Source organism: Manis javanica, chromosome 6, assembly GCF_040802235.1.
Source record: "Manis javanica isolate MJ-LG chromosome 6, MJ_LKY, whole genome shotgun sequence".
Lineage (NCBI taxonomy): Eukaryota > Metazoa > Chordata > Mammalia > Pholidota > Manidae > Manis > Manis javanica.
The window spans coordinates 140,066,817-140,085,147 of record NC_133161.1 but is presented as its reverse complement, the minus strand read 5'-3'; the positions used below and the strand labels follow the sequence as shown (position 1 = coordinate 140,085,147).

Sequence of the window (18,331 nt, the reverse complement as noted above, 5' to 3'; positions counted from 1 at the left end):
TAAAAGTATCATATCTGAGAATATTGTTCCATGCTTCACAGGAATATGTCTATAATTTGAGCACTTCGCCAGAAGGGAAATAAAGGAGTCAGAGTTTGATATTATGATCTATTATGATTTGGAAATAAACTGAAACTGCCTGTTGAGCACTTAATCTGACCTATATTATGTGCCCGTGCCCAAGTTGTACCACTGATCAACTAAATCAAATACTCTGTTGGTGGAACCCAGGCAACAATACTTTTTAAATTCTACAAGAAATTATAGTATACATTCAATGTCAAGATCCACTATCTCAGGGTCTCAGGTCCAGTGAAAACCTAAGGGCAAATTCCAAATGCCTAGAACCAATTCACTATTAGAGAAACTCAGTGACTGGAAATGATTTCTTAATTTACATTATGCTATGTTATTTTTACAGCCACCAATGGCACTGATATTAGTGATTTCTTCATCTTTCAGGTACAGAAACTGATATTTCAATCAATGATACAGTCGTGAGTAACACATGACACTGACACTGCGGTAATCTCAGCTGGGTTTTGTACACGCACATTCAGGGACTACTTAGGAATTGCATGGAACACAGAGGAATTTCTTTTCTGAGAAAATGCACCTCCAAGAAAATATGAAATATGCTACTTATTACCTATAGGACAGAGTTCTCAAATGTTCTCTAACATTAGCACACCATAAGCATCACCTGCAGAGGCAGTTAGGCCCGGACTGCTGGGCCCCATCCCCAGGGTTCCTGATGTGGCAGGTCCTGGGTGACGTCTGAGACTTTGCATCTCTAACATCTCCAGGTGAAGCTGATGCTGCTGGTCCAGGAACTGCATCTTAAGATCCCCTACACAGGATATCTGAGAAACATAAACGTGAGAAAAGTTCCAGATAAAACCCCTTATTTATCTTAACAATACCATCTTTGAAATAACCAAGGACTGGCCTTCCTCCCAGTACAGCAGGAAGAGGAAGAGATGGATAAGCAAGGAGCCCAGGAACACACAGCTGTTCCCAAATACTCAGAATAGGGTTTCCAAGAAGACCAAGGGGAAGCCTTACATGGGGTTCTCCTCTCTCCTCCCCACAGGGCTCCAAAACCAAGAAAGCAGATGGCAACACAAAATCACTCGGCAGTGACAGAGTTCATCCTGGGGGGGCTCGCGAGCAGACCAGAGCTCCAGCTGCCCCTCTTCCTCCTCTTCCTGGCCATCTACTCGGTCACCGTGGTCGGGAACCTGGGCATGTTCACACTGATCTGGCTGAATGCTCAGCTGCACACCCCCATGTACTACTTCCTCAGCAACCTGTCCCTCATAGATCTCTGCTATTCCTCCATCATTACTCCTAAAATGCTGGTGAACTTTGTGTCAGAGAAGAACGTCATCTCCTATGCAGGGTGCATGTCACAGCTCTCCTTCTTCCTTGTGTTTGTCATTGCTGAGTGTTACATGCTGACCGTGATGGCCTATGACCGCTATGTCGCCATCTGCAGACCTTTGCTTTACAACGTCATCATGTCTCATCAAGTCTGCTCCCTGCTGGTGGCTGTGGTTTATGCCGCTGGGCTCATTGACTCAACAATAGGGACTGTCCTCATGTTAAAATTGTCCTACTGTGAGCTCCTCCTCAGTCACTATTTCTGTGACATCGTCCCCCTCATGAAGCTCTCCTGCTCTCGCATGTATGGTATTGAGATGATAGTCTTCTGTGTGGCTGGATTCAACACCATAGCCACCAGTTTACCTGTCCTGGTTTCCTACGTCTTCATCCTCTCCAGCATCCTCCGCATCAGCACCACAGAGGGAAGGTCCAAAGCCTTCAGTACCTGCAGCTCCCACCTGGCAGCGGTGGGCTTGATGTATGGATCTGGTACATTCGTGTACTTAAAGCCCTCGACTGCCAACTCCCTGGCCCAGGAGAACGTGGCCTCCGTGTTCTACACCACAGTCATCCCCATGCTCAACCCACTGATCTACAGCTTGAGGAATAAGGAGGTAAAGGCTGCCGTGCAAAGAACACTCAGGAGAAAAGTGTTTCTGAGTTAAATGTTAATATTCTTTCTCAGCGTGAACTGTAAGTTCTTATAAATACACGAGGTAAGCCCTCTGAATGCTGCCCCCACATCCATGATGGGCAGCAGCCCCTTCCCTCCTTGGTTGGGAGAATGCCTCCATCCCTCCTGTTGTCTTCCTTCCCCCCTACCCCACACTTCCATTTTTCTTTGAAAAGCAATGATTTCAAGTTTTTTTCCTTCCCTTGGGATTTTCACTAACCCAAGTCCTTTGGTAAATATTTACTATCTTGTATGTAATTTAACATAAATTTTAAACTTTCATCATTGACTTAGAAAGACATTCAGTATTTACTTACCTTCTATATAGAAATGATTACTCAACCCAATTCTTATTTTTTTGCACCCAGGAGTGCACAAGGCAAAGAGAGGTGAATGCAAAGGTCACTAGGAAATGATCGCAATCCCTTTCTCATCCAGACTTCGCCTTCTCCTCTCTTCTAGCCCTGTTACCTTTTCCCCCACAAGTGCGCCTACCTGATCCCTTTATGTAATTTCCTTAGCAACAATAATAATGCTAGCGTGACAAGTATTATGAACTCCTCCAAATGCTTCATGCTCATTTTTTTCACTTACACCTCACAACAGGTAGATACCATTTTTATCCCCATTTCAAAGGTATGGAAACTTGGTTTAGTAACTTGCTCGAGGTCACATAGATCACAAACACAGTGGGATTCAAATCTGACTGTATGTGACTCCACAGCCTCCACTCTTGGCTCTCACCCTATATCCCCTTGGCTCAGGATGACATGGCCTTGGAACAGCCTATTCAATATGACAGAGCTCTACTCTTCAGATTTCAAATACACACAGGTAATGAATTCTTAGATCCCTCCCTTTATCTGACACCCTAAACTCTATCCCTTTAAGGGCAACTTACTCCTAAGGTAACCAATGAAAGGGACCAGCTTGACCCTCTACACCTGGCACTCTCCCAAGGCACATCCTGAGATCTCAAGTCCCAAATAAGCAGGAGGACTGGTCGTTCATATCACATGATGCTTCAAAGTCTCTAGTCCTGCTTTAATCCTGACAGATCTCTTGCCAACTCCACTTGGTAAGTCCAATCACATGGATAGTTTCTACTGCTCCCGTTGTTCATAACAATATCACAGATACTGGTTTGAGACTCAGCAGACTGATTGTGGATAAAGTGAGGGTTCCTATGGCCAGAATTCTCACCTGGCCCTGGTTGGCTGGCTCACTACACATGTGTGGGCAATACATCATTATTGACTCCATATAAAGAGCTCTGCCCAGTGCTCTGTGCAGTGACATGGTGGCACAACTGCAAGGCTACAGGAGAGCACAGATGAGACTGGGGTGGTGGCAGCACTGAGGACAGAGACTGAGATGGCTTTGGAGGCAGAGAGGCCAAGAAGCAGAGACTGTCTTGCTGTATGCAGACTAGCTCTTAGTGGAAGGGATTCTAGTGATTGACCTGCCACCATGGAAATAAAGTTGGGTATAAACCCTTTTACCCCGACAATGTTCCACTGTCATGTCTTTGGTCCCATTGAATCCATAGTAACTTTCCCAGGGCTGAAACCCATTGGCAAGACACTGATGTAGGGTAAAGGATGTATCCTCTTGTCACTTGTAGTTATGTTTGGTATAGTACAGTATTGTATCAAGCAGTGGTTTATTATGGCCAACAGAAATCACTCTAGTTTTCTCAAGTAGAAAGGTATTTATTACAGGAAATCTCTTGTGTAAAGTTTTTAGAATGTCTGCAGAAGGAGTGAGGGAGCCCCAAAGTGACTCCACACTGGATATGTCCTAGAGGTCAGGAACTCCAGCTGCTGCTGTCACTGCCACCACCGTGAGAATTTCCTCTGACACTCTCACAGCACGTAAATAACAGAATCCTAGGATGAGCCTCCCCTGGAAACTTATTAGAAATGCACATTTCAGGCCCTTCTCCAGACCTTCTCATTAGTGAGGAAGGCCCAGCAATCTGTGTTTAATAAACCGTCAGGTGATTCTGGAACACAGTGAAATGTGAGAACCACCTCAGTCTCACAATTCAAATGTCACAAAAATGCATTTAATTAGTCAAAAATAATTGACATCCCCTGGCTCTAGCTACAACTGAATCTGGGATATCTAATTTTTACATTTTTTCTTGAAATATAGTTGAGATATGTGAGGAAATGGAAATTCCTATGGCCAGGATCCTCACCCGACCTCAGACTACTTGATGATGTAATTGGTCCCCTGCTAGGCCACACCTGCTGGCAATAAGCTATTATTGACTGAGCCACTATATAAAGAGCTCTGCCCAGTGCTCTGGGTGAAGGTAGAGATGGAGGTGGATTATAGACCTGCAGTCTGCTAGATGCAGTTATGATTTCAGTCCTTGACCTACAGCCGTGAGGATAAAGCCAGGTATAAACTCTTTTCCTCCAAGAACATTCCGTTGTCATTTCTTGATCTCACTGAATCCATAATAAACTTCTCAAGGCTGAAACCTTCAAGCAATACAGATAATATTATAATAGTTTCAGGTGTATAACATCATGATTCAATATTTATATACATTACACAATGCTCACCATGATAAATGTGCTTCACAAATATCACCACAAGTTATTATAATATTGTTGACTGTATTCCCCATTCTGTACCATTCATACTGTGACATATTTATTTTACAACTGAACATGTTGAGTGTGACTACAAGGAGGGTGGAAAAGATATTAAGTGAGTACATATTATATCATCATTATATGAGTACATATTTCATAACCTTCTGTTACATTTTTCATATTGAGATAAAGCACATGTACACATGAAGCATCTTAACATGTCCTTTGAGTAGTACATTCAGCCTAGAGTTCAAAGGGTTTCTGTCATTTTTTGCTTATAGTATAATACACTATAATACATACTTAAAATTTTACTACAGTGTAAATCTAGTGTTATTATCCCTAAAGAATTTTTTTAATGGAAGGCATGAGAAAACTTAAGATGAGATGCATGTTTATGGCATTGATTCTGGTGATGGCTACACGGGCCTATATATAACCACCATTATCAAGTTATATATATTAAATATTCACTCCTCCTTGTATGTCAATCATACCTCCAATAAAGAGGTTCTTTTTCAAGAAAGAAAAGAGCATCTTACAACTCAATATCAATCAATGCTCAGAATCTTGTGAGATCATCTAAATACTATGTACAAAAAAAAATGAAGCTAAGTGACTGTCCAAAGTGTGGGATAAGCAAAGGCCCCAAGTGAGAATAAGCAAAGGCTGCTTATTCAGAGCTTGCCACCGGCTGTGGTGGACACCCCCAAGCAGGCAGGGGAGTGGGGGAGAAGGGGGACTTCGGGTTGCTCTCACAGGGGCTGGTTGGCTTTGGGAAGCTGAAGTGAGCTAACTAGAGGCAGGGCTCCCTGTGTGGTTGGACTGGGAAGCATGTGGCTTTCTCTGATTGGTCCCAAACTGGAAGCAAGGACAAAAATTAGGGAAGCTGGAAGTCAACAACCAAGTCCTAACCAGTCTGGAGTGATTATTTCAGAGGCTGTGCTTTGGTTTCCTGGGTCAGTTTCGACAGAGGTTGTGGGTAAGAATTACAGCCCACACATGATCTTTTCATATGGGTTTGTATAATCAGTTTCTCAGAAATCATAAATTGGAAAGCGGCTACAAACATTCCTGATCTTTCAACTACAGCTTTCAAAGTTCAAACCCCTTACACTTCCTTACCCTGCCATGCACTCTGGAGCTTTTCAGAAGGATAAAAGAGAGATGAAGCAGCTTAGAAAAACTCCAGGGTAGGAGCCTAGGGTAGGAGTATGGGAAGGAGCCTTTAGCGTCAAACGCAAAGCAGCTTGGGAATAGGAACCAGAGTTCCTACAACCATTACTGGGAAGCAAAGCCTTCAGTGAGAAAAAGAGTAGAATGCAGGTGCAATATTCAAGGCAAGTGTGGGGGCTCCTTTCTCATTCCAAACCACAAAATAAGAGCCTTCAAAACATGTTAGCAAATTCCACGAAAACCCCACACCACTTATATTGGGTCACTGGCCCATAGCCTTCCTTTCCCCAACACAGTGAGTAAGAACCACAATGGTAGGTAACTGGTCATGTTGATGGTGTGATAAAAATGATGACGGTGATGACAGTGATGATGACGATGAAGAGGAGACTGAGGACGATGCTGCTGGGGATGCACCTGCTGCTGCTGAGCCTCATGATGCCGGTGGCGGTGATTGGATTGTTGTTCGTGAACTGCTTGAAAGCTGTGTTACATTCTGAGTTTCCCAGCCTGCAAGGTGACTCTCCCAAACAGAGGAAAATTAACACACCTGGGAGACAAACATGATTCTCAGCACAGGCATAAACGAAGACTAATTGCTCCTTTAGTGAGGACGCCACTCCCTGGAGGGCCAGCACTCAGGAGAGGTTCCGCCCCTAAAAATAAAATCAGACCCAGAGTGTCCCAATCTCAGTGATCCATTTCTCATGACTGTGCAGGCCTCTTTGAATTCTATTAAGAATCTGTCTGGCTTCCTCATTTTCTGCCAATAATTTCCTGATTGTTGAAACCAATGCATCCAAAAAATTTTTGAAGGGTGTGTTCCAGTTTTCCTGAGTTCAGGTATTTATTACACATTTAAAGCAATTGTATAAGAAAAAATATTTCTTCCAAGAACTTCTGTTTCTAATGCAAGCTATTTCCACCCATATGTTTATCTTTGTGTATGATTGTGCATTGTGTTCCCATCAGCAGCAGTCCTGAGCCTCTGGTGGTCTGATGAAATTAGAGGTAAGCATTGTAGTAACAGACATCAAATATGTGCATCAGGTTTGCCTGGTTTGTATCAGGTGATTATGGGAGTAAAAATTAAATCATTGCTGTCTAGGATTTGCCCATCTGCTCTGCACTGAGTGAAAGGTATTCACTCCACAGCGCTTTGTAAGGCACATTGTATTTCTGGTAATACATTCAGGAGGAATTTTCTATGTCTCTTATTGTTTTAAAAGGTGAAAAATGGATAGAAGGGGATATGTAAGGCTTTCTTTAATCTATAGTTATCTAAAAGAAATTTGTTTTCTCCTTCGCAAGAAAGGGGAATAATTTTTTTCAACTTAGCTAACCCTGATACAAGCTATTCTGAAGTTAAACACTTCACCACAAATAATTTACCATGTAAAGTCTATAACGCAATACTTATTCTGTCTTCATACCACAGCCTAATAATTTAAAGACTCTTACATCTAATAAAAAGTAATACTTAGTGCCTGATGTACTGTTATTATAGGAATAAACTGAGACAATGTATTATAAAGTACTACACTGAAATAGTATATGACAAAATGCTTTTAAAAACCACATGCACACTTAAACATGTAAACACAAATAGGCAGAGAAAATGAGGGATAGTCACCATTAGAATTGGTCTCCAAATAGTGGGAAAATCGTGGTTTTGTTTTTGCTTATTTGTATCTTAACTTTCTACAGGGACTGTATATAGTCTTCCACATTTTGCAAATGCACGTGAAATTAGCAGTGAATCTGTCCATCTCCAAAAATTCTTAAATCAAGTGTACTCAACAGTAGTAAAGTGCTGCACAAAGACAAGCTACAACAATATATTTTAGTGAAAACTAAACAGTGGCCAGAAGTCCTAGGATTGAGGCCCACTTCTGCCTCTTACTAGCTGTAGGACTTAGGTAACCTTGAGAATGAGAACAGTAATATAGCATCTCTCATTCTTCTCATAAGCTGTGAACAAACTAAGAATCGAATGTAAAGCCCATTCAACGACTACATTGCCCAGAGCCACAGGTGTGCATATGTGTAAGGCTGCCCACGGGGGCCGATGGAAAAGCTCATGATCAGGAGACAGCACAGGTGGAGACAGATCACCAGGAACTAGGAAGCCTCAGGGAAGGCACGTGGTATCTGGCACTTCACTTTCAACACAAAAATGGCAATAAAAATCCAACTCTGAACACATTTCTCCTCATACCGAAAATTTTAGGAGGAGTTGATGAGTTTGATCTTAAAGAGCATTATATAAGTTCTTTAAGGTTTTTACCCCTATGAAATATATCTCAAGGAAAGACCTCTTGAAGTATCATATTCAATAATATCAGTCCATATTGATCTATGCTTCACAGGGACATACCTATAATTTGAGCACTTAGACAATAGGGTAATAAGGGGACCATGGTTCCGTACTATGATCTGAAAATAATAATGACACCAGCTACTGAGCACTTACGCTGACATGTATTAAATGCCCGTATCCAGGTTGAACCACTAATCAATTAAATTAGATACTCTGTTGTGAAACTAAGACATGAATGCTTTTTTTTTTTTGAGAGGGCATCTCTCATATTTATTGATCAAATGGTTGTTAACAACAATAAAATTCTGTATAGGGGGGTCAATGCTCAATGCACAATCATTAATCCATCTCAAGCCTAATTCTCATCAGTCTCCAATCTTCTGAAGCATAACGAACAAGTTCTTACATGGTGAATGAATTCTTACATAGTGAATAAGTTCTTACATGGTGAGCAGTACAAGGGCATTCATCACAGAAACTTTCGGTTTTGATTACGCATTATGAACTATAAACAATCAGGTCAAATACGAATATTCGTTTGATTTTTATACTTGATTTATATGTGGATCCCACATTTCTCCCTTTATTATTATTTTTATTTTTATTTTTAATAAAATGCTGAAGTGGTAGGTAGATGCGAGATAAAGTTAGAAAACATAGTTTAGTGTTGTAAGAGAGCAATTGTAGATGATCAGGTGTGTGCCTGTAGACTATGTGCTAATCTGAGCTAGACAAGGGCAATAAAACATCCATGGCTGCAGAAGCTTTCTCTCAAAACAGAGGTGGGGTGAGGTTCTAAGCTTCACCACTGTTGTTCCCTGATTTCTCACCTGATGGCCCCCCTGCGACTGTGCCTGTCTTAGGTTGTTCCTCCCTTGAGGAATCTTACCCGTCTCTGGCTAACCAGTCATCTTCCGGGGCCATGCAGGGAAATGTAAAGTTGGTAAGTGAGAGAGAAGACATGAATACTTTTTAAACAATCCAGGAAATTATAGTAAAATCATTGTCAAGATCTACTATATCAGTGCCTCAAATCCAGTGAAAAACTAAGAACAAATTCCAAATGCCTAATGATAATTCACTTTTATAGGAACTCAGTGACTGAAAATTATTTCTCAATATGCATTATGCCATGTTATTTTTACAGTCACCATTGGAATTGATGTTACTGACTTCTTCATCTTTCAGATACAGACACTGACATGTCAATCAATGATGCAGCTGTGACTGACACATAACACTGACACTGCAATGATCTGAGATAGGTATTTGCACATGCACATTCAGGGACAACTTAAGAAATGCATGGAACACAGGGAAATTTCATTTCTGAGCAAAATGCATCTCAAAACACAAAATATGGAATACACTGCTTGTTACCTATAGGGCAGAGTTCTCTAAAATTGACATGCATCCACGTCACCTGGAGAGAAGGTAAAGCCCAGATTGATAGGCTCCATCTTCAGGCTTCCTCATTTGGTAGATCCTGGGTGAAATCTGAGACTTTGCATCTCTCACATCTCCACTAGAGGCTGATGCTGTGGTCCAGGAACTGCAGGATATCTGAAAAACATAAAAGTGGCAAAAGTTCCGTATCATACCTCCTTATTTCTCTTAATCACATCTGAACATCACAATCTGAAATCACATGAGATTCCCCCCTTACTTCTCTTAATCACATGAGAACATCACAATCTGAAATAACCAGAGGTTGACCTTCCTCCCAATATAGCAGGATGAGGGATAGATGCATCAGCTAGGAGCCCAGGATCACTCAGCTGGTCCCAAAAGCTCAGAACTAGCTTCTCCAAACACATGAAGGGGCAGGCTTCCATGGGGTTCTCCTCTCTCATCCCCACAGGGCTCCAAAACCAAGAAAGCAGATGGCTGCACAAAATCACTCTGCGGTGACAGAGTTCATCCTGGGGGGGCTCACGAGCAGACCAGAGCTCCAGCTGCCCCTCTTCCTCCTCTTCCTGGCCATCTACTCGGTCACCGTGGTCGGGAACCTGGGCATGTTCACACTGATCTGGCTGAATGCTCAGCTGCACACCCCCATGTACTACTTCCTCAGCAACCTGTCCCTCGTGGACCTCTGCTACTCTTCTGTCATTACTCCTAAAATGCTGGTGAACTTTGTGTCAGAGAAGAACGTCATCTCCTATGCGGGGTGCATGTCACAGCTCTCCTTCTTCCTTGTGTTTGTCGTTGCTGAGGGTTATATGTTAACAGTGATGGCCTATGACCGCTATGTCGCAATCTGCAGACCTTTGCTTTACAACATCATCATGTCTCATCAAGTCTGCTCCTTGCTGGTGGCTGTGGTTTATGCCGCTGGGCTCATTGACTCAACAATAGGGACTGTCCTCATGTTAAAACTCTCCTACTGTGAGCTCCTTGTCAGACACTATTTCTGTGAAATCCTTCCCCTCATGAAGCTGTCCTGCTCCAGCACCTTTGATGTTCAGATGACACTGTTCTGTTTGGCTGGCTTCAACATCATAGCCACCAGCTTACCAGTCCTAGTTTCCTACGCCTTGATCCTCTCCAACATACTTCACATCAGCACCACAGAGGGCAGGTCCAAAGCCTTCAGCACCTGCAGCTCCCACCTGGCAGCGGTGGGCTTGTTCTATGGATCCACTGCATTCATGTACTTAAAGCCCTCCACGGCCAACTCCCTGGCCCAGGAGAACGTGGCCTCCGTGTTCTACACCACAGTCATCCCCATGCTGAACCCACTGATCTACAGCTTGAGGAATAAGGAGGTAAAAGCTGCCATGCAAAGAACTCTGAGGAGAAAAGTGATTTGAGTTAAAGGTTAATACTCTTTCTCAAAGTTAAAAGAAGTTATCAAAACAGGATGGAAGCCCTCTAAATACTTGCCTCTAACAACCGTGATGGGAACAGTCCCTTCCCTGCAGGGTTGGGTGAAGTCCTCCCCTCCTTGTGTCTTCCTTCCCTCCATCTCTTGTCCTGTATAAAAAAATTATTTTAACTTCATGTTTCCTTCACTTGGGATTCTTTTCCATATCCTGAGTACATTCTTTGGTAAACGTTTACTATCTTAAATGTAATTTGACAGAAATTTAAGCTTTAAGCCTTGTATTAGAAAACCATTCTTTAATTAATTACCCTGTATATAGAAAATATTACTCAACCCATTCTTACTTTTTGCAAAAAGGTGAATGCAAAGGTCACCAGAAAGTGATGGCAGCCCCTTACTCATCCCGACTTCTTCATCCTCTCCTGTCTTCCAGCCCTGTTAACCTATTCCTGCCTGAGAACTTCCACCTGATCCTTGTATACAGTTTCCGTAGCAACAACAATAATAATGCCAGCACGAACACATACTGAGATGCCTCCTCGGAGCCAGGCAACTCTCCAAATGCTTCATTTGCATTTTTTTCACTTACACCTCACAACAGTAGGGACCCATTGTTATGGTAAGGAACTTGTTAAGGTAAGGAAACGTGGCATGTAACTTGCTCAAGGTGGCATAGCTGGTAAGCACACTGGGATGCAAACTCGAGTCTGCATGACTTCGGAGCCCACACCACTCTTGGCTCTCAGACGTGATCCCGTGGCTCAGGCGGACTCTGATTTTGAGCACCTCCTAAGCTGGACAGAATTACACTCCTGAGATTTCCAATACCCCCTAATAATGAATTCTTAGATCCCCACCTTTCTCTGCCACCATAAACTGTTTCCTTGAAGGAAACTTGTCATGCTGACTAAGGAAAGATGACACTACAGGAACCAACTGCATGCAGTATGCCCGACACTACCCTGGGCACAGCACATCCCAACAATCAGGACTGGTCACATATATCACATGATTCTGAAGTCTCTGGTCCTGCTTTAATAACTGACATATGTCTTACCAACCCTACCCAGTACATCCAATCACATGGATAAAGCTTTTCCCTAGTTCTTCTGTTCATAACAACATTATAGATATTGGTTTGAGACTCAGCTGCCTCGTGTGGGGTAAAGGATTCATGGACATCCTCATTTAATGGCTTTTCTTTGTTATATTTTTGCATCAAGCACTGGTGTAGTATGAACAACAGAAATACCTCTAGTTTTCTCCAGCAGAACGGTATTTAACACAGGGAATCTTGTGTAAAGTTTGTGGAATGTCTGTAGGAAGAGTGAGGGTCCCCCAGAGTGACTCCACACTGGTTTGACCTGGAGGTTCAGGAACCCCAGCTGCCGCTGTCCCTTCTGCCTCTACAAACATTGCCTCTCACACTCTCACAGCACATAAATCACAGAACCCTAGGGTGAGCATCACCTGTAAAATTAATAGAAATGCACATTTTCAGGCCCTGCTCCTGACCTAAGGCTTTACTGCATGGGGCACAGCAATCTGTGCTTTACTAATACCATCTGTCTCCATAGTTAGTTCCTACAATATTATAGATATATTTTACATGCTGTGCCTTTCATACTATAACATTTATTTTATAACTAGAACTATATAACGTGACTACAAGGAGCCACTGAAAGAGCAATTCCTGAATGTTCCTACCCATTTTTTCCAGACCTTTCTTCAGGAAGAAATGATATCTCTGTCAGCATAGATCCATTCTAGCTAGAAAACAACAAATGAAAACATATTTCTTGTTCTTTTATCTGAGAAAAAATAAAGTCAAATGAAATAGTGAATTTGATTATATCAAAGATTATTAATTAGTTCAGCAAAGGACACAGGGGATAGAGTTAATAGAAATGGAATGGAATAAGATATCACACGAGGATATATTAGAAACTCCTGCAAACCAGCAAGAAGAAAGACATCAACAGAAAATATGGGCAAGGTACATAGAATAAACATTTCACAAAGAGAACAGTTTTTAGAGTGCCACCAAGCACATGAAGAGACGCTCAGAACAATTATCAATCAGAGAAGTGCAAATTAAAACAATAAGGTACCTCTTACATCCTCCACTGGGTAAGTAAATGGGTAAACTGCAGTAGAAACAGTGTAGTATGAGAAGCTAATGATTAGTTATAGACACTATATCCTGGAGCTGCATTGCTGTGTGAGAAAGTAAGAAAGATGATGAGATGTAAAACACAATATCCCTTGTGTATATTTGTGGATAAACAGAAGGTTCTTATGGTCAGGATTCTCTCCTGACCCTGGTTGTCTTGCTCACTACACACATGTGGGCAATACGTTGTTATTGACTCTTTATAATGAGCTCCACACAGTGCTCTGGGTGACATAATGGCATGGCTTCAAGACTACAGGAGAGCAGAGCAATGGCTGAAGTGGTGGCAGCACCAGGACAGAGACTGAGATGGCTGCGTGGGTAGAGAAGCCCACGGGCAGAGACCAGCTTGCTGCATGCACCCTCGATCTGAGTGGACAGGATTCTAGTAATTGACCTGCCACTGTGGAAATAAAGGTGGGTATAACTCTTTCACCCCAAGAATGTTCTACAGTCATTTCTTTGGTCACACTGAATCCTTAGTGAACTTGCCTGGGGCTTAACCCATTGGCAAGACAACTGGCATAGTTGGCAGGATTCATTATTGACCAAGGAAAAGAAAAGGCTGCCCTCATGGAAGGAGTGTTTCAGCAGCTGCACCTATGGATGGGGAGACATTTCAGTGTCCTTCAGTGGACATGTAATACTCTGAATGGGTGGAGGACTGGGGTCTTCCCCAAGAGAAAGAAAATTTGCTGCTATCTGAAATGGCATCACTATGAAGTGCTGTGGATATTGTAAAGTATGCCATGGTGGCCCAAGAAAAAGAAGCACAAGAAAGAGCAGTGGCCTGAGAAGGAGCGGCACATGGGGAGGCATCATGCACCCGCCAGGTGCTGTGGGGCAGAAGGATGTAGTGGAGCCGTCAGCCCCAGAAATGGAGGAACAGAGGCTTGACAAATAGGTGGGAGTGGAGGCCCTGCCGGTGCCGGAGGCATCAGCCTCTCCTCGGTTGCAACCTCCCCTGGTTGAAAGTTTATGGAAATCCAGAAGGACTTGGCAACCACGGGTTCTTTCAGGGGAGGTGCAGCCCCCTCCTTAGGTTGTGGAACACTCCATGCTCTGCTTCTATCCTCAGGATCAAGCACAAAAGGAAACAGTCTGCTTCTCGAAGGAAGAATTCAAAGAGCCCCATGAAGGTCATGAAAACCCAGATGTGGGTTGGTTTGAAAAGGCAGGAGCAGACAAAAAGAAATTAGATGACTGGATCCGGGGCTACAAATGAGACTGGAGCAGTGGTTCAGGCTGCTGAAGGTGAAACAGAAGGCAGAGATAAAGCCACAAGATCTCTCTGAGTGTCTGAAAGACTTTTTGCTGGAGAGGCTGGAGAAGGTGGGTATTGTAAGGCCCACCCATGGTCCTTCTGGTTAATTCATTTGAGCAGAACTCATTTGAATACAGCTGGGATGACAACTTGGTGGCAATGGATCTCCTCAGGCTTGAGGGTTGTTATAATTTGTCATAATTTGTTCTTTGTATGTTGTATTACATTATTATGAATTTGGTTACAATGTTCTGGGAACCATTGCAGAGGACTGAGGGCACATAGATTGAGATGCAAGAATCCTGGAGGGGTGGAGTGTGAGTAAAGTGAAGGTTCCTGTGGCCAGGATTCTCACCTGGCCCTGGCTGGCTAGCTCACTACACATGAGTGGGCAATACCTTGTTACTGCCTCTATATAACTACTTCTGCCCAGTGCTCTGGGTAACACGATGGCATAGCTGCAAGGCTGCAGGAGACCAGAGCAGAGGCTGGAGTGGTGGCAGCACCAAGGACAGAGACTGAGACGGCTCCAGAGGCAGAGAGGCCCAGAGGCAGAGACTGGCTTGCTACATGCGTACTTGCTCTGAGTGGACGGGATTCTAGTGATTGGCCTGCCACCATGGAATAAAGTTAGGTATAGCCCTTTCACCCCAAGAACGTTCTACTGTCATTTCTTTGGTCACACTGAATCCATAGTGAACTTGGCCAGGGCTGAAACCCATCGATAAGACAATATTAAACCAACATGAGCACAAAGCAGAAAAAAAACACACTTGGTAAGAAAAAAATCAAAACATAAAATACACATAAAGCAGGATAGAATGGTCATCAGACAGAATTGATCCTAAAAGTAGGAAGTGGGATCTGAGAGAGAGAAATCAAAGCTCCTTTTTTGAGACCCACGCCCTGGGGCACAGCAGTCAACACACCCAAGAAGCCCCAGATCAGAGCTGGCCACTGAATGGTTGAAAGGGAGACAACCAGGGCCCCCCTTAATATTGATTCTCTAGGTATGTACAAGTTAAATCAAGCTAACAAAATATTAAATATTTCATTATTCCTACCTTTATAAGAAGCTAGAATGCCAAGTTCAAATTCAGAGTTCTGAGTTGCTTGACAGAATGCAGTACTAAAGGAGCGCTCTCCCTGCTGCCCAGCTCCTCCCACGGCCACAGCCTGCTCCCTCCATGTCCCACTGCCAGTCGGTCCCTCTCCACAGGGTCCCTTGCACATGCTCACGTGTGGACTCATCATGTCCAAGTCCATACCTGCCTCCTGCACACAGCCGCCCCTGGGACATCCCCCTGTAAAGGACCATGTGGTCAGCCTTTGGGAAAAGGGCCTCAGGAAGAGCCTATAAGCTGGTACAGGGGATTTGAGCAGGGAATTCTGGCATCCCAACACTGAAAGAAAAGTCCAGGAGGCGCATAGGCTCTGGCCAGGAACATCCTCTTGGATCCAATCCCCTCTGAGGGAGGGACACAGCCAGAGAAGGGCTGGGGACAGGACAATTGCACACGCCCAGGAGGGCTAATTGGAGAGCCATGGGCTTTGCATGTGTGTCTGCCCCACACTGCCTCTCCTTGCCCAGCATGATGCTTTTTCCTTTCATTGTACTTTACAAGCCATTTTTTTTAACTCACATCTGTGTATATATGCCCATTCTTTGTGGGAAAGTCAGAATATATTTGAGACAAAGTTTATTTCAGCTCTTTCAGGATTCTCGCCTGCTCCTCATTGGTGTGGCATAGGGTTTTCTTAAAAGAGATCCAGGCTATGGGAGCAGAAATTTCATAAGCTTCTTATGCATTTTTCATACGTTAGACATGGACACACATGTACACATGAAGCATCTTCTCCATTTGTCCCCTGAGCAGTACAGTCAGCCTAAACCTCAAAGGATTTCTATTCTTTTTTTGCTGATAGTTAACAATGCTGTAATCCATAAATATTTACTAAGATGGTAAATCTTACATTTCCTTATCACTCAATAATTTTGTAATAGAAGGCTGGAGGAAACTTTTGGAGGAGATGCACATGTTAATGCATTGACTGTGGTAATAGCTTCATATATTCATCTCTACCATTATCAAGTTGTACATATTAAATACACATAGCTTCTTGTACGTGAGTCATACTTCCATAGATAAGTTCTTTAAAAAAAAAAAAAAGCATCTTACCACTCAACATCAATCAATGCTCATGATCTTCTGAGATCATCTATATACTGTGTACAAATAAGATAAATGAGGCTAAGTGACTGTACAGCGTGTGGGAAAAGCAAAGACACCAAGTGAGAACACCCAAAGACTGCTTGTTCAGAGCTTGCCACTGCCACAAAAATCAGAAGAGCTGGCACTCAGCAGCCCGGCCTGACCATCTGGGCTGATGACTCCAGAAGCTGTGGTTTCATTTCCCAGCACGGCTGCCGCAGAGGTTGTGGGCAAGAATCGCTTCTTTATATATTGCCTGGTCATTATGTCTTTCCATAATCAGTTTCTCTGAGCTCATACATTGAAAACCTGGTACACCCCTATCTGATCTTCTGCCTGCAGCTTTCGTTGCTCATCCCCCTTGCACTTCTGTTCCCGGCCATGCATTCTGGAGCTTTTCAAAAGAATCAAAGAGATGAAGCAGCTTAGAAAAAATCCAGGATTGAGGCATGGGAATGATTAAATTTAGCATCAGAATGCAAGCGGTTTGGGAATAGGAACCACAATCTAGAGCTAAAAGATTCATTGGGAAACCAATAGAATGCAGGTTCAATAATCCAAATCAAGTCTTGGGGCTCTATTTTCATTCCAAACCACAAATAAGATCCTTCAATACATTGTAGCAAATTCCACCCAAACCCCACACCACTTACATAAGATCACTGACCTATAGCCTTCCTTTCCCCATCACCTTGCTGAAAATACCTTCTTTGTGTGTGCTGAGCACAAAACAATGGGGCTTCATCAGCTCTCGGAAGGCTCAGGGTAAGAAGCCTGACAGAAGTCCAGCTGGACTGTAAACATCTACCAGCAAAGACTTCCCAAGGCGAAGTCTCCCTTGAATTCCCTGAAGCCTGGCCAGTGATTGAGAGAAGCATCTCCTGCTCCTGCATAGACAGCTGCCTGGAGCCAGCTGCCCAAGGCCATCCTGTCCTTGCCCTTCTGCTGTCTCTGCCTGCTCTATTCCTTCACCCAACTCCCCAGTGCACAGCAGTGCCTTCTTGCGTCTACAGACCGGACCAGAGCACATGCCTCATGGGCAGTCACATTCATGGCTGTGGCCTTCCTTCTGACCCTGATGTCCCTGGCCCAGGAGTTCCCCTCCGGTATGTTTCGGTCACCACAGAATGCATAGAGGGCTTCAAAACCACGTCATTCCTCTCTTTGCATGGCCTTTGGCATAAGGCAGCTTCATGTGTGGATCATACCTCCCTGCACAGGCCAGTGGTGAGGATGAAGCACAACAACCTGGGCTCTGGATGCAACAGGGGAAGAAAAGACAACATGTCTCCTGAGAAACCGTAACCAGATCTGCATGTGTGTGAGGACCTGAGTACAATAACAGTTCTGAGTAGAATGTGCACAGACCTACGAGTCAGATAAAATTGCATCAAACTAAATGTATACACACACAATGAGTGTATGTAAAAGCGGAGAAATCTGAGTGCGATAAGTGTACTGCATATGGCAATATACAGTGTCCTGGATGTGTGTTGTACAAGAATAGTGCAAAATGGTACCCCTGGGGGACCTGCATAAGAGATACACAGGATCTCTCTCCATTATTTCTTACAACTACAGGTGAATATACAATTGTGTCCAAATAAAAACGTTAATTTAAAAATCTTCATGAGCGATATTTCATTGAAAATATATTGCTAAATGTGTTCTTGAAAAGTGAATTTTTTAA

At 43.3% G+C, this 18,331-nt stretch overlaps 2 protein-coding genes and 1 long non-coding RNA gene across 5 annotated transcripts in view; 2 read left to right on the top strand and 1 right to left on the bottom strand.

Annotated features, from left to right (window-relative positions):
• Nucleotides 1-303: 303 nt before the first annotated feature.
• The window catches only part of LOC140850019 (uncharacterized), a 21,851-nt gene continuing 3,823 nt past the window's right edge, over nt 304-18,331 (bottom strand). The window contains exons 3-5 of one of the 3 annotated variants that reach the window (XR_012132658.1): nt 11,051-11,140; nt 9,588-9,727; nt 304-863 (exon numbers count right to left, since the gene is read on the bottom strand). This is a non-coding gene — a long non-coding RNA (uncharacterized lncRNA). Of the gene's footprint in view, nt 864-6,204; nt 6,395-8,439; nt 9,728-11,050; nt 11,141-18,331 lie in introns of those variants that run through there. The other 2 variants (XR_012132659.1, XR_012132657.1) reach the window with 2 other exon arrangements.
• Nucleotides 1,113-2,051, top strand: LOC140850226 (olfactory receptor 8A1-like). Its single transcript, XM_073239971.1, has one exon. The coding sequence runs from the start codon at nt 1,116-1,118 to the stop codon at nt 2,049-2,051; it is 936 nt and encodes a 311-aa protein (XP_073096072.1). The 5' UTR covers nt 1,113-1,115.
• LOC118968823 (olfactory receptor 8A1-like) lies at nt 10,014-10,977 on the top strand. The gene has a single exon (XM_037000950.2). It carries the CDS (start codon nt 10,048-10,050, stop codon nt 10,975-10,977), a length of 930 nt encoding a protein of 309 aa, XP_036856845.2. The 5' UTR covers nt 10,014-10,047.

What these genes read in the sequence shown, in the direction of transcription:
- LOC140850226 (XM_073239971.1), top strand. Translation starts at nt 1,116, where the DNA reads ATGGCAACACAAAATCACTCGGCAGTGACAGAGTTCATCCTGGGGGGG.
- LOC118968823 (XM_037000950.2), top strand. Translation starts at nt 10,048, where the DNA reads ATGGCTGCACAAAATCACTCTGCGGTGACAGAGTTCATCCTGGGGGGG.